Genomic DNA, 24842 nt, shown 5'->3' on the forward strand with positions numbered 1-24842 from the left:
ATGACTAGATAATCTGTGTTTTTTTCGTGAATGTTGAGGTTGAGGGATAAATATTGTCCTGCACACTGAGAGGAACGCCACTGCTTTTCTTCAAAGTAGTGCTATGGGATCTTTTACGTCCAGCTGAGAGAGCAAACAGGTCCTAGGAATACAGTTTAACCCAAAAGACAGTCTTTCCAACAGTGGAGCACACACTCAGTACTACATTGGAGTGTCAGCCTAGATTTGGTGTTCAAGACTCTGGAGGGGAATTTGAATGCACAAATTTCTGACTCAGAGGCAAGAGTGCTGTCACTGAACCACAGATGATACCTATCCACATTGTCGAGTTTACCTCCCGCTGGTGAAAGTTAAAATTTACCCCAATATGAACAACTTTGACAATCAGGCAGTCAGTCACCCCATCCCTCCACCAGGTGGCCTGGTCCATTTTGAGGGTCGAGCTTCATCAACTTCCCACCGGTGAGCTGCATGTCCCTGAGCAGGTATGCTCGGACTCCAGAAGGGGAGAGGGATGATTGTCAAGATTGTGGGAGGTCAGTGGAGGGAGGGAAGCCCGAGTGACAGTTCCCTAGATTATTCTTGTGGAGCCTAAAGGTTGCTCTGGGCCTCTCAAAAATAGTTTCAAACATAACTGTTTGGGAACTGTTCCTCTTGACTGGTAGATATGAAACTAACTGACATCAATATAAGTTGATAACTTTCCTCCATTTTATTGGTGCATTTGTAGAACAGTTCTAAGCTGCAGACAAATCAAAATTTATGGCTGTAATGTAAACAGGGTTACAGTATGACCTGAACAGTGATCTCAGGTAGAAAATAATTTATTCCACTGAGGCACATACTGAACCATTTGCGATTAAGGTAGATAGAAATATTCTTTGCCTGGCTATCAAAATATTGGCACCGACTTTATATGACCTAAAATAATATAATGATCTAAGTTGCTTACAAGGAAACAATAATGCACAGCTATGGCATCTTTCTGGGGTTTCAAATCTTAATGTTTTACGTAAGAAGCTAAATGCAGTGAAGGATTGTCGATAATAATTACCTTTGTTGTATTGGTATTTGCAGTGACGGAGCCCCAGGGAGCCAGTTGGTTACTGATAAGTTTTGGATTGACTGGGATTCAGTACTTGTCAGCTCTGATAATGTCATCCTTGCTCGCTTTGATGGCCGGGGGAGTGGTTTTCAAGGGCTTAAAATTCTGCAAGATATCCATCGAAGGTTGGGGACTGTGGAAGTCAAAGACCAAATTACAGCAGTGCAGTATGTATTTAAACATTTGTTAGATTTGCACTATTAGATTTGTTTTTCTTCCTTTAATTAGTCACTGTCTTTATTAAAGAAGCATTCAGCAAATCTTTATCTGTTGAAGCATGGAGAAGTGTAAAAGGAGTCATTTTTCTTACAATGTGCATAAGTGAAGGGGTGATGTGATTTGATATAATTTATGTCATTGCATTGCCTGCTTTACAAAACATTTTCCTTTTATTTACACTTTAAGTTCAATGCTCGTTTCAACCAAAAATGTATTTGCATATATATCTTTTTTGTTTGAAAGGATTGAATTCCAGTATAGTTGCAATTGATTATGTGGCATTTCATCGAAGAGGAAGTTGGCTTAAGTCTATGAAAAACATATGTTATTAATGTTGAATGAAGTGTAATTTTGAGTTACCCATTTAGAGAACAAGTTCTTTGATATCCCTATTATCTCTTTTGCCTTTTCCACTCCATCTCACCATGCTAACTTTATTGTCCTTAATTAAGAGAAGTCAGGAATTTTCACTACAGTGAAATTTCTCCCCCTGCCCATCTTAAAATTAATATGGCACTGGCAAAACTTATCCTCCAGGATTGCAAATGTTACTTCAGAGCCATATGCTTCAGAAATAGGTCAGGCACTGTTTAAACAAAGTTCTATTTTGGAATATATCCATCGTTGCTTTTAATTTTGCTAAAATAGATTAACAAACCCATTATTACTAGGACTGAAAATTGACTTCAGTTTTATGTTTTCTACAGGCCAAAATTTGGCTCTTTGCAAAGTCAAATCCAATGTCCGAAGTTAAGCTACTATTTTGAGTTGCATAATTTTACTAACTATGTTACTAACACTGGAGTCTTGTGCCACTAGACTACCAGGGATCCTGCAATGAACTTCTACTACTAGGCCACCTACCATCATTTTCATTGGCTGCTGAAATTATATAATTCAACATTAGCATGAGACCATCCTTTACGAGAATCTCAGAATTATTACAGCACAGAAGGAGGCCATTTGGCCCGTCGTGACTACACCAGCTCTCCGAAAGAGCAATTCACTCAATTCAATTCCCCTGACTTCTTTCCGTAATCCTGCACATTCTTCTTTCTCATGTAACAGTCTAATTCCCTCTTGAATGCTTCAATTGAACCTGCCTCTACCACTTTCTCAGGCAGTGCATTCCAGACCTTAACCATGTCACTTTTGCTTCTCTTACTACTAAATACTTTAAATCTGTGCCCTCTCATTCTCGATCCTTTCATGAGTGGGAATAGTTTCTCTCTAGCTACTCTGTCCAGACCCCATATGATTTTAAATACCTCTATCAAATCACCTCTGAGCCTTCGCTTCTCCAAGGAAAACAGCCCTAACTTCTGCAATCTAACTTCAAAAATGAAGTTCCTCAACCCTGGAATCATTCTCGTGAATCTTTTCTGTGCTCTTTCCAATGCCCTCACATCTTTCCTTAAGTTCGGCACCCAGAATTGGGCACAATACTCCAGCTGAGGCTGAACTAATGTTTTATACAAGTTCAACATAACTGTCTTGCTCTTGTACTCTATGCCCCTATTAATAAAGCCAAGGATACTGTATGTTTTATTAACTGCTCTCTCAACCTGTCCTGCCACCTTCAATGACTGATGCACATATACACCCAGGTCCGTCTGCTCCTGCACCCCCTTTTGAATTGTACCCTTTATTCTATATTGTCTCTCCATGTTCATCCTACCAAAATGAATCACTTCATATTTCTCTGCATTGAACTTCATCTGCTACCTGTCTGGCCATTCCAACAATTAGTCTATGCCTTTTTGGAGTTCTACACCATCCTCCTCACAGTTCTCAATGCTTCCAAGTTTCACATCATCTGCAAACTTTGAAATTGTGCTATGTACACTAAGGTCTAGGTCATTAATATGCATCAGGAAAAGCAAGGGACCCAACACTACCTTCTGGGGAACTCCACTAAAACCTTCCTCCAGCCCGAAAAACATCCATTAACCACTACTGTTTGTTTCCTGTCACTCAGCCAATTCCATATCCATGTCGCTACCATTCATTTTATTCCATAAGCTATAACCTTGCTCGCAAGTCTGTTGTATGGCACTGTATCAAATGCCTTTTGAAAATCCATGTACACCACATCAACAGCATTGCCCTCATCAAACCTCTCTGTTACCTCCTCAAAAACCTCCAGCAAATTAGTTAAACATGATTTTCCCTCATGAAATCCATACTAGCTTTCTTTAACCCATATTTGCCTATGTGACAATTTTGTCCCGAATTATTCTTTCTAGAAGTTTCCCCACCATCGAAGTTAAACTGACTGGTCTGTAGTTGCTGGGCTTATCATTACACTTTTTTGAACAAGGGTGTAACGTTTGCAATTCTCCAGTCCTCTGGCACCACCCACCAGTCTAAGGAAGACTGTAAAATTATGGCCAGTGCCTCCATGATTTCCACTCTCACTTCCCTCAGTATCCTTCGATGCATCTCATCCGGTCCTGGTGCTTTATACACTTTAAGTATAGACAGCCTATTTAATATTAGAATTAGAATTAGAACATTACAGCGCAGTACAGGCCCTTCGGCCCTCGATGTTGCGCCGACCTGTGAAACCATCTGACCTACACTATTCCATTTTCATCCATATGTCTATCCAATGTCCACTTAAATGCCCTGAAAGTTGGCGAATCTACTACTGCTGCAGGCAGGGCGTTCCACGCCCTTACTACTCTCTGAGTAAAGAAACTACCTCTCACATCTGTCCTATATCTATCACCCCTCAACTTGAAGCTATGTCCCCTCGTGTTTGCCATCACCATCCGAGGAAAAAGACTCTCACTATCCACCCTATCTAACCCTCTGATTATCTTATATGTCTCTATTAAGTCACCTCTCCTCCTCCTTCTCTCCAACGAAAACAACCTCAAGTCCCTCAGCCTTTCCTCGTAAGACCTTCCCTCCATACCAGGCAACATCCTAGTAAATCTCCTCTGCACCCTTTCCATAGCTTCCACATCCTTCCTATAATGCGGTGACCAGAACTGCACGCAATACTCCAGGTGTGGTCTCACCAGAGTTTTGTACAGCTGCAGCATGACCTCGTGGCTCCGAAACTCGACCCCCCTACTAATAAAAGCTAACACACCATATGCCTTCTTAACAGCCCTATTAACCTGGTTAGCAACCTTCAGGGATTTATGCACCTGGACACCAAGATCTCTCTGTTCATCTACACTACCAAGAATCTTCCCATTAGCCCAGTACTCTGCATTCCTGTTACTCCTTCCAAAGTGAATCACCTCACACTTTTCCGCATTAAACTCCATTGGCCATCTCTCAGCCCAGCTCTGCAGCCTATCTATGTCTCTCTGTACCCTACAACATCCTTCGGCACTATCCACAACTCCACCGACCTTAGTGTCATCTGCAAATTTACTAACCCACCCTTCTACACCCTCTTCCAGGTCATTTATAAAAATGACAAACAGCAGTGGCCCCAAAACAGATCCTTGCGGTACACCACTAGTAACTAAACTCCAGGATGAACATTTGCCATCAACCACCACCCTCTGTCTTCTTTCAGCTAGCCAATTTCTGATATGTTCTCTTTATCAATTTTAAACCCTTCTAGTGTCTGAATTACCTCCTTTTTCACCATTTCCTGGGTTGCATCTTCTTCCTTAGAAAGATAGGTGCAAAGTATTCATTTAATACCTCAGCTATGCCCTCTACCTCCGTTTGTAAATCCCCTTTATGGTCCCTGATCGGCCCCACTCCTCCTTTTACCACACTTTTACTTTGTATATGTATATAGAAAACTTTGGAATTCCCTTTAATGCGAGCTGCCAGTCTCTTTCATGCTCTCTCTCTTTGCTTCTCCTATTTGATATTTCACTTCCCCTCTGGACCTTCTATATTCAGCCTGGTTCTCAATAGTATTTTCTACCTGGCATCTGTCATAAGCACACTTTTTCTTCTTTATCTTAATCTCTACCTCTTTTGTCATCCAGGGAGCTCTGGATTTGTTTCCCCTACCTTTCCCCTTCGAGGGAACATACCTTGAATATGCCGAATTATCTCTTCTTTGAAGGTAGCCCATTGTTCAGCAACCGTTTTTCCTGCCAACCTTTGACTCCAATTTATTCGCTCCAGCTCCGTTCTTAGCCCACTGAAGTTGGTTTTCCCCCAGTTAATTATTCGTACTCTTTCGCATAGTCAGCCTAACCATTATGATATGATGATCACTGTCCGCTAAATGATCTCCAATTGATACATATCCACTTGGCTCACCTAATTCCCAAGAACAGGTCTAGCAGTGCCTTCTTTCTCATTGAACTAGAAACATACTGCTGTAGAAAATTATCCTGAACACACTCTAGGAACTCTTACCCTCACTGAGCTTTACACTACTATTATCCTTGTCTATGTTTGTATAATTAAAGTCCCCCATTATACCCAATAATTTTTGCACCTTTCTGCAATTTCCTTGTAAATTTGTTCCTCCACGTCCTTCCCACTAGTTTGGTGGCCTATAGACAACACCGAGCAATGTAACTGCATCTTGTTTGTTCCTTGGCTCTAGCCAAATTGATTCTGTCCTCGACCACTCTGGGACATCCTTTTCTCCAGCACTGCAATGCTCTCCTTAATCAATACCTCCACCCCTCCCCTTTTTTCCCTTTCCTATCTTTCCTGAACACCTTGTATTCAGGAATATTCACCCAGTCCTGTCCTTCTTTGAGTCAGGTCTCTGTTATAGCCACAACATATTATTTCCACATGGCAATCTGTGCCTGTACCTCACCAATCTTATTTACCACATTCCATGCATACACATTAACCCTGATTTAGACTTTGTTACTTTCTCCCTTAGTCTGACCCCACCTAAAACTTACTATTCCCTACTCTCATTCTAGCTATCTCCCCCAGTATTTTGTGCACCTTGGTATTCCTCTCTCATACTTCCTCCTGCTTCCCACACCCCTGACAAGTTACCAGTTTTGCTTCCCTTCAATCTGAACACCCTCTCAGGTTCCCATCCCCCTGTCAATCTCGTTTAAACCCTCCCCAACAACACTAGCAAATCTCCCTGCGAGCATATAAATCCCGGTCCTGCTAAGTTGCAAATTATTCATCTTGTAAAGGTCTCACATGCCCCAGAACCAGTCCCAATGCCTCAGAAATCTGATGCCCTCCCTCCTACACCAGTTCTCCACCCATGTGTTCAATCGCTCAATTCTCCTATTCCTATGCTCACTTTCACGTGAAACTGGGAGTAAACCTGAGATTACTGCTTTTGAGGTCCTGCTTTTTAATCTCCTTCCTAGCTTCCTAAAATCTGCTTTCAGGACCTCATCCTTCCTCCTACCTATGTCGTTGGTGCCAGTGCAGACCACGACCTCTGGCTGTTCACTCTTCCCCAAAAGAATATCCTATAACCGCTCCGTGACATCCTTGACCCTGGCACCAGGGAGGCAACATACCATCCTGGAGTCATGTCGACGGCCACAGAAACGTCTGTCTGTTCCCCGAACTAATGAATCCCCTATCACTACTACTCTTCCACTCTTCCTCCTCTCCTGTGCAGCTGAGCCACCTGTGGTGCCACAAACTTGGCTCTGACTGTACTCCTCTGAGGAACCATCGCCGTCACCAGTATCCAAAATGGACAATCAATTAGCAAGCAAGATCGTCTCAGGGGACTCCTGCACTACCTGCCTGGTTCTCTTAGATTGCCTGGCAGTCACCCATTCCCTATCTGCCCGCATGCTCCTAACATGCAGTGTGACCACCTCCCTAAACGTGCTATCCACATAGTTCTCTGCCTCACGGATGCACCACAGTGACTCCAGCCACCGCTCGAGTTCTGAAAACTGGAGCTCAAGCTTGTGCAGATGTGTTTCTCTAGGACACATGGTGCGGCCATGACTTTCCACGTGCCACAGGCTGTACCTTCCACTTGGCTGAGCTGCCCTGCCATACTTTAATGTTACAGACTGATTATTATAAGTAGAATAGCTCACCAGCTTCCTCCACTGCACCAAAGTAAGAACCAAATACTGGTGAGTGAAAAAATTAGAAAAAAGGAGCACCTCCTCCCCACTTCACTGAACTCCCCACCACGAAACTTGTATCTCTATACTCTGCTTACAATCTGCACTCCGTTTCAACAATTTGCATTTATACACTTTTAGTCAGCTGTCCCAATGAATCCTTCTTTGGCACTGTCAGTTTTTGTTTCATTATGCAGCTGTGAAGTGTCATGTAATGTATTACTACTTTAAAGGTGCTACATAAATGCAAGTCATTAAAGAGCACCTTTAACATAGAACATCCAAAGGCACGTCACAGAAATGTAATCATGCAAAAAATCAATGGCAAACCAAAGAAGGAGATATTGGGAAGGATGCCTAAAAGCTTGCTCAAAAGGTAGATTTTAAAAATTTGGGTTCTGGGGAAGGTGGGACCTGTACACACCAGATTGGGATAAATATCCTTGCAGGCAGGTTTGCTAGTGCTGTTCAGGATGGTTTTAAACTTATTTGGCAGGGCGATGGGAACCTGAGGACAAATTCAGAGCAGGGAATGGGACGCAGAAAATTAGCCAGTGACTCTGAAATACCAAAGATTAAAAAAGTGTGCAGCACAGGAATTTGGCAGTGTTAAAAAGTATTTATTTCAATGCAAGGAGTATAGTAAATAAAGCCGATGAGCTGAGGGCACAGATAGACACATGGCAACACGATATCATTGCTACAATGGAAACTTGGCTTAAAGAGGGGCAAAAATGGCAGCTCAATATCCCTGGATATAGAGTTTTCAGGTGGGATAGAGGGGGATAAAAAAGGAGGGGGTGTAGCGTTATTGGTTAAGGAATCAATAACAGCTGTGAGGAGGAATGATACGTTAAATGAATCATCTACTGATGCCATATGGGTTGAGCTCAGAAATAAAAAAGGGGCAGCCACACTACTAAGAGTGTACTATAGACCCCCAAAATAGTGAGAGGGTGATAGAAGAACAAATATGTAGGCAAATTTCTGAGTGCAAAAACAATAGGGCAATAATAGTTGGGGATTTCAACTACCCTAATATCAACTGGGATACAAACAGTGTGAAGGCACAGAGGGCACAAAATTCTTGAACTGCATTCAAGAGAACTTTTTAGCCAGCAAGTAACAAGCCTAATGAAAGGGGTGCAGTTCTAGATTTAGTCTTTGGAAATGAAGCTGGGCAAGTGGATGAAATAGCAGTGGGTGACCATTTTAGAGATAGTGACCATAATACAGTTAGTTTTAGCATAATCATGGAAAAGGACAAAGATAAAACAGGAGTAAAAGTTCTAAGTTGGGGGAAGGCAAATTTTACGAAGCTGAGAGGTGATCTGGCAAAAGTGGACAGGATACAGCTACTTGAAGGAAAATCAGTGGTAAACCAGTGGGAGGCATTCAGAAGTGAGATTCTACAGGCACAGTGTAGACATGTCCCCCACAAAGATAAAGTGATGATATGATCAAATGTAGAGCCCCCGGTTATCTAGAAGCTTACAGGGAAAGATAAAGCAGAAAAAGTAAGCTTATGATGGCCACAAAAAACTTAATACTTTGGAAAACCTAGAGGAATATAGAATGTGCAGGGATGAAGTAAAAGAGGAAATTAGGAAAGCAAAGAGAGGACATAAAAAATTATTGGCAGGTAAAATCAAGGAAAACTCAAAGATGCTTTATCAGTACATTAAGAGCAAGAGGATAGCTAAGGGAAGGGTAGGACGTATCAGAGATGTACAAGGGAACTTATGCATGGATGCAGAAGATGTGGGCAGGATTCTTAATGAGTTTTTTTGTCTCTGTCTTCACAACGGAGAGAGATGATGCAGACATTGTAGTAAAAGAGGAGGAGTGTGAAATATTAGATATGAAAAGCATAATGAGAGAGCAAGTACTAGAGGGTCTGAAATCCTTGAAAGTGGATAAATCACTGGGGCCAGATGGATTGTATCCCAGGTTGTTAAAGGAAGCCAGGGATGAAATAGAAGATGCTTTGAGGATCATCTTCAAATTCTCACTGGATACAGACGAGGTACCAGAGGATTGGAGGTCTGCAAACATTGTACCATTGTTTAAAAGGGGTGCAAGAGACAGGCCAAATAATTATAGGCCGGTTAGTCTGACCTCGGTAGTGGGTAAATTATTAGAATCAATTCTGAGAGATAGGATAAACTGCCACTGATGAGGGTAGTACAGTGGATGTGGTTTACATGGATTTTAGTAAGGCATTTGACAAGATCTGACATGGCAGACTCGTCAGAAAAATAAAAGCCCATGGGTTACAGCAGAATGTGGCAAGTTGGATCCAAAATTGGTTCAGTGACGAGAAACAAAGGGTAAGGGTCGACGGATGTTTTTGCGAATGGAAAGAGGTTTCCAGTGGCATTCCACAGGGCTCAGTGTTGGGTCCTTTGCTGTTTGTGGTATGTATTAATGATTTGGACTTAAATGTGGGAGGCATGATTGGGAAATTTGTTGATGACACAAAAATTGGCCGTGTAGTTGATAGTGAAGAGGATAGCTGAAGACTCCAGAATTATATCAATGGTTTGGTTGAGTGGGCGGAAAAGTGGCATATGGAAATCAATCCGGAGAAGTGTGAGGTAATGCATTTGGGGAGGGAAAAAAAAGCAAGGGAATACACAATAAACGGGAGGATATTAAGAGGGTAGAAGAAGTGAGAAACCTTGGAGTGCATGTTCACAGGTCCCTGAAGGTGGCAGGACAGGTAGATAGAGTGGTGAAGAGGGCATATGGAATGCTTCCCTTTATTGGCAGAGATATAGAATACAAAACCAGGGATGTAATGCTGGAACTGTATAAAATACTGGTTAGGCCACAGCTGGAGTATTGCATACAGTTCTGGTCACCACATTACAGGAAGGACATAATTGCTCTGGAGAGAGTACAGAGGAGATTTAGAAGAATGTTGCCAGGGCATGAAAGTTGCAGCTATGAGGAAAGATTGGATCGGCTAGGGTTGTTTTCCTTAGAACAGAGGAGGCTGATGGGTGACTTATTTGAGGTGTACAAAATTATGAGGGGCCTAAATAGAGTAGACAGGAAGGACCTGTTTCCCTGAGCGGAGAGGTCAACTACCAGGGGGGCACAGATTTAAGGTGATTTGTAGAAGGATTAGAGGCAAACGTTTTCACCCAGAGGGTGGTGGGCGTCTGGAATTCACTGCCTGGATCAGTGGTGGAGGCAGAAACCCTCAACTCATTTAAAAGGTACCTGGACATGCACCTGAAGTGCTGTAACCTGCAAGGCTACGGACCAGGTGCTGGAAGGTGGGATTAGATTGGGCAGCTAGTTTTTTTCAGCTGGCACTGACATGATGGGCTGAATGGCGGCCTCCTGTGCCATAACTTTTCTATGGTTCTAAAAATGCTCTTAAAGGAAGATGAGAAGCTGGAGATGTAAAAAGGCGTAAGGAGGATTTGGAGCATAGATGGCTGATGGCACAGGGAAGAAAACATTTGAGGATGCACAAGAGGTCAAACTTGGAGGAAAATGAAGTTCCTTGAGGGTACAAGACTGGAGAAGGTTACAGAGGTGTGTGGGTGAGGATTTAAAAGATTTAACACAAGGATCAGAATGTTCAATCTAACTTATTAGTGGACTGGGAGTCAATGTAAGTCAGCGAGCCCAGGGGTGATGGGTAAGCAGGACTTGGTGCAAGACAGGATATCTGTAGTTGTGTTTTTGATGAGTTGAAGATTATGGAGGTTGGAGGATTGGAAGCTGGCCAGCAGAGCATTGGACTAGTTAAGTTTGGAGGTGTCAAAGACATGGATAAGAGCTTTAGCATCAGATGGGCTGAGGCGGTGGCAGAGATAGATGATATTACAGAGATGTAAGTATGCAGTCTTACTGATGAAGAGGAAAACTCAGCTTGGGAGAAAATAAAATGCTGAGTTTGCAAATAGTCTGGTTCAACATGAGACAGTGACCAGGGAGGGGGAATTGAATTGTATGGAGTTTGTGATAAGTCCAAAGATAACGACTTGAGTCTTCCCAATGTTTAATTGGAGAAAATTGGGGATCGTGCTGGACTGGATGTTGCTCTAGCAATCTACCAACATAGAGGCAGTGAGGAGGTAGTGCAGGACATCATCAGTGTACATATGGAAGCTGATCCTGTATCTTTAAATTATGTTGCCAAAGGACAGCATGTTGTCGTTGAGGAAGAGGGAGGATCCAAGGATGGCTCCTTGGTGACCTCCAGAGGTTAATTGTGAAGGTTCAAAAAAAGGAGCCATTGCTAGAGATGATCTTACTCCAATTGAAGGTAAGAGTGGAACCAAATGATAGCAATTCCACTGATTAGACAATGGAGGAAGGGCGTTTGGTCATGTCAAAGGCTGCTGAAAGGTTGAGGAGGGATAGTACACAATGGTCACAGGCACAAAGAATGTCATTTGCAACTTCGAGAAGGACTATTTTAGTGCTTTGAGGGAGGTGGAAACCTAATTGATGAGACTGAATCATGGAATTGTGTATTTACAGTTGGAAGACTTCAACATGTTCAAGAGCTTTGGAGAGGATTAGATGGCAGTTTGCAAGGACAGAGGGGTGAAGGGTGGATTTTATGAGGAAGTGGGATGATGATGACGGTTTTTGAATGGAGAGGGGTACTATCTGAGAAAAGGAAACTATTTAAAATGTCAGCTTGCATGAAGATCAAGAAGGAAATTTGGGTGGTCAGCAATTTAATGTGAATTGGATCACAAGAGCAGGAAGTGGTTCTGATGGACAAGATGAGCTCAGAGAGCCAATGAGGGGAGATAGGACAGCACTTAGGGAACCTTGGAGGAAAATTGGCTTGATGGGCAGGGTTGAAGGAAAGGATAAATAGCAGAGACAGCTGAATGGATGGCCTCAATCAAATAAGTAATAAGATCCTGGCACTTGTTGAAGGTGAGTATAGAGGACATAGGTGTTTAAGGAGGTGGTTAGTCATGGCGAAAGAAACCAAGAGTTATCTTTGTATTTGCGGATGATCCTGGAGTGGTGAACAGTTTTGGCAGACAAGGGCAAGGCCTGATAGTACTTGTTATGGTCCACCCAAATCTGATGATGGGTGGCTAAACAACTTGATACTCAAGTCTGCACCTCTTGGACTTAAGGGAATGAAGTTGGAGGCCATACAGTGGGAACAAGCAAGTGAAAGAGAGTAAGGGTTGTGTATAAAGGCATTGGATGTGAAGCTAAGGAATTGTCTGAGCAGAACAACAGCTACTGAAGTATTGTAAATACCAAAGCTAGAGAGTTGTGAGTTTGAAAATGCCAGTTTAATTAACTTGGGGAGAGTTTGTGCCAGGGCAGCTGCAAAAGCATAATACCTGCTATTTACCATGCTGCATGGGTGGTGAGAGATACAAGGAATTGGTCAGTGGTGACCTCGTCTATGAATGAGACAATGGGACTAGATGGTAAAGTTGAGGTGCTGGCCGTGAATATGGGTAGAAGAGTTTATATGGAGTTAAAGAATGATAGGAGAGCAGTGAAATATGAGGGGAGAGGTCAAGGTGAGCTCAATTGGAACTTGAATTTACAGAGGATGACGAGTTGTTCAGACTAGAAAAGTTCACATATTCTCTACCAAGAATGGCAGCAGATTGACACCAACAAACAAGTTATTTGAAAGACTGCCTTGCTGTGGCACTGGTCATGGTGGAGAAGCTTACAATGGAACATGTAAAATGTACCAAACTTGATGTACTTTTATTAAAACACAACCTCCTCAACCTGAAATGATCCACACTGGGCATAATACAAGCATTCAATACACTAAACGTTTTCAGTTCAATTCATATCTCACTTCTCATAGTTGCTAATGTTTATTTAGATTTTTTTTTTTAGATTAGAGATACAGCACTGAAACAGGCCCTTCAGCCCACCGAGTCTGTGCCGAACATCAACCACCCATTTATACTAATCCTACACTAATCCCATATTCCTACCATTTATTGGGTTTCATCTTATAAACCAAGCTTTTTTCAGTCATGACAACCTAAATATTTATAACTTTGAGATGGGAAAAGTTTTAACTTAAATGATTTAATTTTTTTTCTTTTTTTATTTCAGATCATTGTTGAAGTTACCATTTATTGATGCAAACAGAATAGGTGTTTATGGGAAGGTAAACTTCATCTGTAACAAAATATAGCCATTAACAAGTTGGGCTGAATTTTACACTTGCCTTGTGCATCAGTGCCAATGTTATATGCCTTACAGCAGTGTTTTCTCTATTTAGTTTGGCAGTGCAAAAAGCTACTTCAACCAATAAATAATTACTAATTTAAATCTATTTGAGTGTACTTTCATACTGGTGCACCAGAATTTCATGATAATGCTGCAAGGGAAATTGTTTCTTACAATATATTACAATGTCACAAGACATTTCTTCCTTTGGCTGAAAACAGAGGATTTGTTATAATCAAGATAAGGTGCAGAAGGCCTTTTTGGTTACCTCGCTAATTGAGTCACATTATTTTGCAATTAAGAATATACACATTTTTATAATTTGTGCAGCATATACTCCAGTTCTCTGGTGAGTATATGTACTAAAATCTATGAAATATTATCAATTGAATTGAAGTGTATAGCTTTTATGGTGCCCTGCAAAATGCAACGTAGTAAATCGCAGGCACAATGAAATTTCATAAGATCATAAGAAATACGAGCAGGAGTAGGCTATTCAGCCCCTCGAGTCTGCTCTGCCATACAGTAAGATCATGGCTGATCTGATTGTGGCCTTAACTCCACTTTTCTGCTTGCCCCCCCTCCCCCCCATAATCCTTCACTCCCTTGTAGATCAAAAATCTGTCTAACTCAGCCTTGAATATATTCAAATGGCCCAGCCTCCACTGCTCTCTCGGGAAGAGAATTCCAAAGATTAACAACCCTCTGAGAGGAGAAATTCCTCCTCATCTCTGTCTTAAATAGGAGGCCCCTTATTTTGTATCTGTGCCTCCAGTTCTAGATTCCCCACAAGGGGAAACATCCTCTCAGCATCTATCCTGTCAGGAACCCGCAGAATTGTATATGTTTCAATAATATCACCTCATTCTCCTAAACTTTAATGAGTATAGACCCACCTTGCCCAACCTTTCCTCATAAGACAACCCCTTCATCCCGGGAAGCAGCCGAGTGAACCTTCTCTGGACTGCTTCCAATGCAAATATATCCCTCCTTAAGTAAGAAGACCAAAACTGTGTGCAGTACTCTTAGGTGTGCTGTCACCATTTCCCTGTACAGTTGTAGCAGGAAGGCAGATACAGACTGCAAAGCAGATAGACAAAAAAAGGTATTAAGCAGCAAGTAGATATTAGGGAGATCAGTGTCTAAATCAGCCATCATTTCTTGCTTTTTTATATAAAATAAAACTACTGGGTGGTAATATTTACCTTTATCACTTGGGCATTAATCTGTCACAGCAGATCATTAATCCATTAGAGAACCCATCCAATTTTCATTCCCATTGTGGGCAATCCTCTCTGCTAGTTTACCCTTCAAGCAGTGAAGGTGAAAATTACCCCCTGCATTTCCAGATTAAGAAGTTTCTTTCCTTTTCAAAATCAGATGGTTCAGTTTTATTAAGGTTCGGTATTGTAATTTTGGATTATATACTCTTTCATTCATATACTAATATCTTCATTAAAGCACAATTCCAATTATGATTGTAAGTATAGATATACAGCAATAAGCAAAGTCTTTCAGGTAGATAATTGGATGCGCTTACAGCTATATTAAGGGTGATAATTGATTCAGAAATAAAACACCATAATGCACAACACATTGAGTGGCTGGGAGAAAGTGTGCATAAACATTCAATGATAGGTCATTTGGAACATTGACAAGGGCAGAAAACTGACAGTATTAGGCTGGCCACCTATTAATTCACTGGCAAGGATAATTGGCTGGCGTGTAAATGGCTGGCAATCGGCCTTTGTCAGTTTTCATCCTGGTCAAAATTGAAAGTTTACCTGATTTATTTCTATTAGACCCTTCATTGTTTATGGAGTTTTCAATTATTTCAAAATAAAATCTATTTTTAGGTCTGGCTTAAAGCTGACTTTCAAGAGTAATAATGTAAAAAGATGTTATACGTGATCTAGTTATTCAATCTTAAACATTTTAAAAACAGAACTTTTGGAAAATGTTAAGATTTTGTCTCACTTTGACAGGCATATGGAGGCTATGTCACATCCATGATTCTTAGTTCCACTGACAGAATCTTCAAATGTGGAGTTGCAGTGGCACCAATTACTGACTGGAAACTGTATGGTAAATAAACAATAAAAATCATAAGTCATTTCATGTAACTATTGGTGCTATAATGGATGTTGATTCAAGGCTGCAAATTCAAAAGCTTTCCTCACAGTCTGTGCCAAAAAAGAGAAATCTGCAGTTCATGTTTGTACTCTACTATTGCAAATAAAACACTGGGGACAAATTTATCTTGGGCAATAGTGCAAAAGGAATGGTATCACATTGGTCACCTGTCACGTGCCCCACCCATTATTTCGTTTCATTGGTCGATGCGCTTCCACCCATCTTGCACTCCCGCCCAACATGCATTTCAACCCCATTAGCACCGAACATTTATTTTTAGTTTGCATTTTGTTGCGTATGCAAATAATAGGCCTAACACCTGTTTGAGGCTGCCTATGCAAGATCAGTTTGCCTTGAGATGGTCCTTAAATGATGCCACTACAAAGGTAATTCTGTTTTTTTTAAAAAAATGATTTAGCTGACTGTGGAGCTGGGAGGAACAGGAGTGCTCTCTCTTCATTCTGACTTCGGCCTGCTCTGATCACCGCCGACAACTACCCTCCCTCCTAATCTGATAGCCTTCCTCCAGAAATGATCACATCCCTTCCTGACCCAATCATACCCCTTCCCTACTTGATTGCATGCCTTCCCAACTCAATCACACCCCTTTCTGTCTCGATCACTCCTCTTCCCAATCGCACCCCTTGTCACTTTATTCACTTACCTGAAGACTGCTAATGGCGTCACAGCAGCTCAATCTTTGAATCCTCTTGACTGGTGAGCTGCCTGAGGATGCCTATTAGGTGTCCACAGCTCATCGGTATAATTTAAATAATTTAAATTTAAATGTCAGGTGAGCCTTGGGACCATTTGTTTCAATGCAGGAATTGAAGCCAGCAGGGAAAACCTCTTCCGAGCACTCTCGGGAGAAGTATGCATTTTGTTCAGCTAGTCTAGTGTGTACTGACAGAGAAGGGTGAACCTCTGGGTGGCTAGCAATGAAGTAATCATCTATTGGCCTTGACCTCGTTGGTTACCTTTTTATTCACTTTGAGAGAGATACGGGTCTTCAACATTTTCCTCAATGCTGTATTGGAGAGGTTGCAAAAGTACTGTATAATGTCTTTCTGATTATCCACATTTTTGGATCTGATTGACTTCAATTTTGGCAATGTCTGGAAAGATAATTCACAGACACTCACTTTTTAATGCCGTTTTTTTTTGCTGGCCACCAAAGCTCAGGGTATTAATTCTTATGTAAAAGTTCAGAGAGGAAACACGCATGGGAATTTTATGGAGATACAATTTTGTGAAGTTATTTGGATAGTATAGAGAACTTCTCGGGGATATTAAATTCTTCAATTTTTATGTGTTTTTGAGTTCAAGGAGGTTTGAGGCAATTAAATAAATTGAAGTTGATAAGCCAGAGATAGTAGAGATGAAGATCAAATAAGTTTGGGCTCTTTAAAGCTATACTGGCCGCTAATAATTTGTTTTCTTGATAATGACAAATGCCTGTCCTTGTACCTTGGTTTCTACTTCCAGAAAAAAGTGCACATTCATGGTCTCCAGAGAAATTCTAGAGTGCATGTCGTTTATCTTCTTCTGCTATTGACTGTTCAACGCCTTCGTTTTTGGGCAGTAATTGTTGAGCTGCCTTTGCAATTGATGATATGCTTAACATTTCTCTATGGATTCAGTCACAAGTTATTTAATGAAATGAAGATCAGCTAATTTCTCAGCCAGACACTCATCACTCTAACCATGACATGTTACATTAGGCTCCGCTGCTCTCTGGTACACCTCTTGACTGCTGACATATCTAACCTTGTGCAAGTGGGTGGGTTTTGAATGAGTTAAAATCTTGCCCATAGATACAAAAAAAAAGCAGATGAGAAAAACTAGAGCAATTTCTGTTTCATTAAAAGCTTCCTCCCAGATTTAGCTGGTCTGTCACTTTTCTTCCTAGATTTTGAGTTTAAGTGACAAGTCAGCAGCACCTTTAAAATTTTAAAGCGAGGTTACAATAAACTTCTCCCTTTTTGCTGGTATTTTTAGTATTTACTATTCAATTTATATTGATGGGAAGTAAAATTTGACTTCCATGCCTTACTAATAACTGCAGTTAGAATGGTTAGAGAATATGGCAACGGCAGAGCCTTTCAATGCAGCCTTGATTACATTGCCATTGCCCTGTTGCTAAACTAGTACAAGATTATACCCAAGTGGTATTCAAGGTGTTTTAGTAAACATGGGACAAGGTGATTAGCTATTACTGCCTGTTGAGAAATCAGTTCACTGATTTCAATTTTATCTTAAATCAATTTTAGTATTCTGTCATGTTGTTGGCCACAAATTAATTATTAAGTAGAAGGGCTGGTATTGGCACCGAAGATGACTAGTCTCTTCATATGTCGATGAGCCTCATAGGAAAGGATGAGAGTTCAGGTCAGTTATTGCTTGCTGTTCAGAATTAGTTAATTCACAGGGATGAAGACACTATGCAAATATGGAGTAAATTGATTTTTTCTTTGCACAGCTTCTGCATTCACAGAACGATACCTTGGATTACCATCACGAGATGAAAACATTTATCAAGTGAGTTCTTAAAAAAAACACTCAAAAGGACGACGCCTAAGTACTAAATCAATAATTTGACTTTTAGGATGGAATTATACTGCATGATCCCACCCACAATCGGAAGGGATTATAGATGAGAATGTCTGATAATTCAGGAAGTAAGACCTAACACTGCCTCACCATCCAACCAGTATGTCCCTACCCCAGCTTCGCCAGATTGGTGCTGGCAAATTCATCCCCGCCCATGCATGCAAATGGCCATGGGGCATAGGCCCAGATCTCCCTCTTTTCTGCCACAATTACCATTGCCTTCCAATGCTGCCATTTAGAACATGGCAATAGGCCCCACAAAGTAGTGATAAAGGCCCAGAGCTCCCTAAATGGAACGAGAGGGCATTATCTTGCCTCCTTGCATTATATTCTGCCCCAGACACTTATGTGCTACAGATCTTTGTCTCTTTCTAATGTCATTGCTGCACCACCAATAGGTTTTCTTCTCTAGCACTAGCAGGTTCCCACTTAATGGTGAAAGTCCTGTCAGGAGCCCGCTGTGCTTATGTGATCAGCCTAAATACAGAAAAGTAAGTCAGGGCTGGAATGGATACAGAGGAGTGGGCAAAAAACCTGTTCTGCTGAAACTCCATCCTAAATAAAATCCTCCTTTAATACTTTTTATTTTGCAGCTATTTTCGCTTTAGTCCTCTTTTTATGTTGTCTGCATTTGGATGTGATAATTATGTTTTAATGTAAATAATCAAAGAATGCTGTGTTTCAAATTCATATTAGTAACTCAACTTTTGATTACTTGCAGGAATCTAGTGTGCTACAAAATGTTAATGAAATCAAAGATGAGGGTTTTCTGATCATACATGGGACTGCTGATGGTAAGACTTACTGCACCCAACCTCTCATATTCAAGCACAATGCTGTTAGCTATCTTCCCAAAATACATTGAAATGTTTTAGATAGTGGTTTCAAAATGCTGGTATTACAGTTATAGTCATTTTTATATCCAAGTTTTTGGTTAAAGTTGAAGACTTGGCTTTATTGCTACCAAAAAAACCATTGCACACCCACCCCAACACTGGAATGGATACAAAGTAGGCTGAGACCCATATGTGTGGGCCTTGCATTAAAGAGTCCAATAGCTCTTTTGCGTATGAAGAACCACTTGTCCCAAACAGGACCACCAATACAGAATGAGACAGGGTCAGGGCAAAGACATTCAGTGGCAGAGACACTCACATACCTAGCCTGGAAACAGATGGGATCCAGTGTTGGCACCTGATACACTGAGTGAAATAAGGCAGACTGGGCATGGCGTGGATCCTCAAAGAATATGTTCTTCGAATTTCTACCCACTTACAAAGAGATCCAAACAGCCACAGTCATCACCTCTCCAGGGGTTGGGGAGGGTGGTGGGAATGGTGGGGGTTCAAATCTTCCATCGCAATATGTTATTTCCTGGGGTAGGCAGGGCCCTAGCTGTGCTACTGGTGGTGCAGGTGCATGCCATTTGGATTTAAGGGGCCTCCACCAAACTCCACAAATGTTGGCAGGGTAAGTGCTTAAGGTCTCAGGTGGGGATACAGTTCTGCACCAAGAATTTTGGGCCCATTGTTTCAAGCAGAACTTTTCATGACTGGTGCAGAAAAATAATAATGAAATCAAAGTGTAAAAAAGTAGAAAATTAGAAAGTAGAAAATGATCAGTTCTGCTGATTGTACTTTTAACAGTTGATTCCACAATCCTGGTCTTCCAATGGGGAGCCATGTTTTTGTAGCCCTGCGTCCAACCCATGCACCCTGTGAGGGTGATTTCCCCACTTGGAATGGAGAGAATCCGTGAATTGCTACTTCATTCTTTTTACCAGTATAAATGAGATTTTGGCTTGGAAATCCCAGGAGGCCAGCAGAACTCACAGTGAAACAATATAAACAAAGAAGAAATTTGCACCATTTCTTTGGGGGCTCTGCCGGTCTCCCAGCAAAGATACAGCAGATCAGAAGAGTCCCAGTGGAATTTCAATGCCTTTCCTAAATGATGTAAAAATTTTGCAGTGGTACACAAATGGATTAGCAGGTATAAACAGCACCTGTAGGAATAGTGAATGCAGCTCCCAGTTGTTCAGTTGGCAAATATGTGAAACAAAACTATACAAACTAAACAGGGTTCCAATTTTGATCCTCAGACTATGGTGAGCTAGTTGAGCTCATCTGTGGTTGTATTTGGGTGTTACAATGGGCCTCAGAACTCCTAGACTTTAGATGGGAAAGTCAGGCACTATTTCATTCCATTGGCTCATATCAAAAATTCTTTCGAGACGTAGTCATGACAGAACCGATCTAGGCTATGATATTTCAATGGTTGAATAATCTACCCATGTTCACTGTCTAATTACACGACCCCCCGAGCGAAGTGCAGAAGGTTTCAGTTTAGGCAGGCATCAAGATCGGCGCAGGCTTGGAGAGCCGAATGGCCTGTTCCTGTGCTGTACTGTTCTTTGTTCTTCTTTGAACTGGTTGCTGCACTGTAGCACATTATATTCTACCACTCTGGTGGGAAACAAAACTTATCCAATGGAGGGATGGTAGATCAAAGCAACCCTGGAACTAGAACCTTGGACATTCTGGTCTACATTTTCCACCACTAGACTATTCATATTGGCTGTTCTTATGGGGCAATCTCTTATATGCGTGCTAATTTACGTTCATTCTAGATAAAAATCTAATACGTGACAATTTCACTTGCTGAAATATAATTGTCTTTGAAAATTTGATAACAATGTAAAATCAACACAATGTTTAACTACATACGATCAGTGTTCTTGAAAATAAAAGATTTCTTGGGCTTTCCCTCCATTATCTTATTGTTCTATATGCATTTCAAACAGGATAAACAAACAACAAATAACAGGAACTTTCATTTATATAGCACTGCTCATAGGCAGAAAGATATCTCAAAGTGCTTTTTCATAAGGAAGGAAGAGTTAAAATGGACATCAAGCATAGAGAAAGGGGAGTGAAATTCAGAGGTTAGAACGTGGTAACTGAAAATACAATTGAACAGGAAGGCTTTGAGGAGAATTTTGAAAGCAGAGAGGGAGAAAGCAAAGTGGAGGGAACTGGGTAAGTAATTCTAGAGGGCAGGAGCATGGAAGTTGAACACAAAGCCACCAATGGTGAATCGAAGGGATTGAGGAAGGAAAAATCTGATGCTAAAGAAGTGTATGTGCAGGAACATAAAGCAGGAGAATATTGTTAATGTTAAATGCGAGTCCCCGAACTTGCTAGAGGCCAAATGTGTGAGACATTGACATGGGTTGTTTTCAGTGAGAAAAATATGAATGCAAGTTTGCTATGAAAACAAAAGCAAAATACTGCGGATGCATGACGGGCCCCCCATTTTACTTTTATTTTTAGTTATTTTTTCTTTTTTACATTTTTTACATTTTTTTTCTTTTGTTTATTTCATTTCATTGTAGTTTGTTCCATTTTCTTACCCACTTACCCACTGTTTTTTTTCATGTTTGCACTTGCTGCTGTTCAATCTTCAGTTCGCTAACACCCTATCTGTACTAATGCTTTGTCTTTCAACACACCATTAACATATTGTTTGCCTTTGCTCCATGACCTCTTGGTCAGCTATGTGGCCTTGTCCAATCTACACCTTCTCCTTTGTTATCTGTTGCCCCACCCCCGGCTCACCTGCTTATAACCTTTGACATTTCTAATATTTGCTAGTTCCGAAGAAGGGTCACTGACCCGAAATGTTAACTCTGCTTCTCTTTCCACAGATGCTGCCAGACCTGCTGAGTGGTTCCAGCATTTCTTGTTTTTATATGCTATGAAAACAGCAGTTGCTGTTTTGAAAGTCTGCTGGCATATGAGGTTGTGGGCTGAATTTCTCTCCAAATTAGCACTTATTTTGTGGCAGGAACAAAATAAAATGGGTTCTTAATGGCCACTGCCTCATATATTAGCCACACAAAATCCAATACGTATCTGAAATAAAAACAGAACGTGCTGGAATTACTCAGCAGGTCAGGCAGCATCTGTGGAGAGAGAAACAGAGTTAATGTTTCAGGTCTGTGACCTTCAATCAGAACTGGCAAAGGTTAGAAAATAATTAGGTTTTACGCAAGTGAAGGGGGGGGGGGGTCTTGTGGAAGAGAACAAAGGGGAGGGTGTTTGATAGGGCAGAGGGCAGGAGAGATTAAATAACAAAGCTGTCCTGAGACAAAGGCAAAGAGTGTGTTAATGCTTGTGGTGAAAGACAAAGCATTAGTCTGGAGAGAGTAATAGCAGAATAATGAGCAGCTCTGACTACATGAAAAACAGGCACGTGGTTAAAAAATAAAATAAAATATAAAAAAGGGCAGTCATGCTCTGAAGTTATTGAACTCAATGTTCAGTCCATAAGGCTATAGAGTGCCTAATCGAAAGATCAGGTGCTGCTCCTCGAGTTTGCGTTGATGTTCACTGGAGCAGGCCAAAGACAGAAATGTTGGCATGAGAGCAGGGGGAAGTGTTGAAATGGCAAGCGACCTGAAACTCGGAGTTATGCTTTTAACTGAGTGGAGGTGTTCCACAAAGCGGTCACTTAATTTGTGTTTGGTCTCCCCAATGTAGAGGAGACCGCATTGTGAGCAGCGAATACAGTATACTAAATTGAAGGAAGTACAAGTAAATCACTGCTTCACCTGGAAGGAATGTTTGGGGCCTTGGATGGTGCGGAAAGAGGAGGTAAAAGGGCAGGTATTACACCTCCTGCGATTGCATGGGAAGGTGCCGTGGGAAGGGGGCAAGGTGTTGGGGGGGTGATAGAGGAGTGGACCAGGGTATCAAGGAGGGAACGATCCCTTCGGAATGCTGATAGGGGAGGGAAAGGGAAGATGTGTTTGGTGGCATCACACTGGAGGTGGCAGAAATGGCGGAGGATGATCCTTTGGATGTGGAGGCTGGTGGAGTGGACAGTGAGGACAACAGGAATCCTGTTGTGGTTCTGGCAGGGAGGGGAAGGGTGAGGGCAGATGTGCGGGAAATGGGCCGGACACGGTTGAGGGCCCTGTCATCCACAGTAGGGGGCAACCCTCGGTTGAGGAAAAAGGAAGACATGTCAGAAGTGCTGTTGCATCATCAGAACAGATGCGTTGGAGACAGAGAAACTGGGGGAATGGGATGGAGTCCTTACAGGAAGCAGGGTGTGAGGAGGTGTAGTCAAGGTAGCTGTGGGAGTCAGTGGGCTTATAATGAATATTTGTAGACAGTCCATCCCCAGAGATGGAGATAGGAAGGGATGTGTCGGAAATAGACCATGTAAAGGTGAGAGAAGGTTGGAAATTGGAAGCAATATGCATCTGAATTGTCCTATCAAAAGAGTGTAGATTCCCTTGAAGGCCTACTGAAAGCCCAATCTGCCTCATTAATAGGTTCAAAAGAGCTTGGGCAATCCTCCAATCCATTTCCTTCAACTTCCAGCCCAAACCTACCCAAAATAATTAGCGCCAATGTAAGTTGTGATAGGAGCTCCAGAAAAACATCCCTGAGGAAGATAGCATATTGAGCGGCCATTTTGTATGTTTCTGCTGTCAGCTAGGGCTGCATTTTTCCTCTGGGGGTGGGAAACAGGAGTTGGGATTGTTTCTGGTTCCCAAACCCGCCCCCAGGGGAGAAAGTCACCCTATGAATTTTCATGAAGACGCCTCCTTAATTGGTATGGAGGCAGGTTCCCTATCAAATTAAGGGCAGCAGGCTGGCTCTCAAAGCCAATCAGATACCTCCCAGCTTGAGAGGAGCAGAAGGCTGCAGTAAAGGGTAAGTAACTGAGAGACCGCTTCAACATGGTACCCTCTCACCAACATTTAAAAAATGTTAAATAAAAAAACGGAAAAAGCAGCCAAGCCACCACTGGGGGTGGGGGGTTGGGGAGAAACCCCTCTTCAGGGTGGCCTTTGGCTGTGCCCACTCTCAAATAGGCAGGGAGGGCTTGTAGGCCTGTCTAGAGTGCCGGGCCCCCGGCCTGCTGCTGGGTACATACCTCCAGGGAGTTAAGCTACAACCCCCCCCCCCCCCCCACCATTGCACTGGGAAACTGAGGCCAACAGGAAAATCACAGTCGGCTTCCTTTAACTATGGTTGACAAGGCTCTTAATAAGCTTAATTAGCTACCCGCTTTGTGGGGGCGGACAGCCCTGCCAGCCCCAAACCCGCCTCAGCAAAAATGGCCTGTGCTGGAAACAGGGTCGGGAAACCAGCACGTCAGCCAGTGCCAGTATTTTCAGGCCCCATTCACGACCTTGGTGGGGCCCAAAAGCTCAGCCCCCATTGTTACTTTAACTATAAAGTGATTTCTGTTGTACTTTAGAGGTTCAGTCATTACTTTTGCTGTGAGCTTGACCAAGCTTTGCTCAAAGTAATGTTTTACATTGAGGTCATGGATTTCCAAATGGAAATACTATATCTTTATGCCATAAGGAGGAGGAGGATATGGAATAAGCTAGATTGGAAGCTAGTACAGTCATGCGTCTCTACCCTATGTACTCACAGGCACTCAGCAGGTTTTACAGAGGAAAGGTCTGTCTTAGATTGTTCGGCCATCGGTGCCTTTGAAGGTTGCATTTTCCTCGGGTTATTGGGTAAATGGGCTGACTTTTT

General features: G+C 41.9%; 1 protein-coding gene across 1 annotated transcript in view; it reads left to right on the plus strand.

Moving 5' to 3' along the window:
- LOC137371955 (inactive dipeptidyl peptidase 10-like) overlaps positions 1-24842 on the plus strand; it is a 939618-nt gene that overhangs the window by 894952 nt on the left and 19824 nt on the right. The window contains exons 20-24 of the mRNA XM_068035118.1: positions 1078-1272; positions 13417-13471; positions 15519-15618; positions 18146-18204; positions 18998-19070. Coding sequence (XP_067891219.1) covers positions 1078-1272; positions 13417-13471; positions 15519-15618; positions 18146-18204; positions 18998-19070 — 482 coding nt within the window. The remainder of the gene's footprint in view (positions 1-1077; positions 1273-13416; positions 13472-15518; positions 15619-18145; positions 18205-18997; positions 19071-24842) is intronic.

The sequence above is a fragment of the Heterodontus francisci genome, chromosome 7 (genome assembly GCF_036365525.1).
Source record: "Heterodontus francisci isolate sHetFra1 chromosome 7, sHetFra1.hap1, whole genome shotgun sequence".
NCBI lineage: Eukaryota > Metazoa > Chordata > Chondrichthyes > Heterodontiformes > Heterodontidae > Heterodontus > Heterodontus francisci.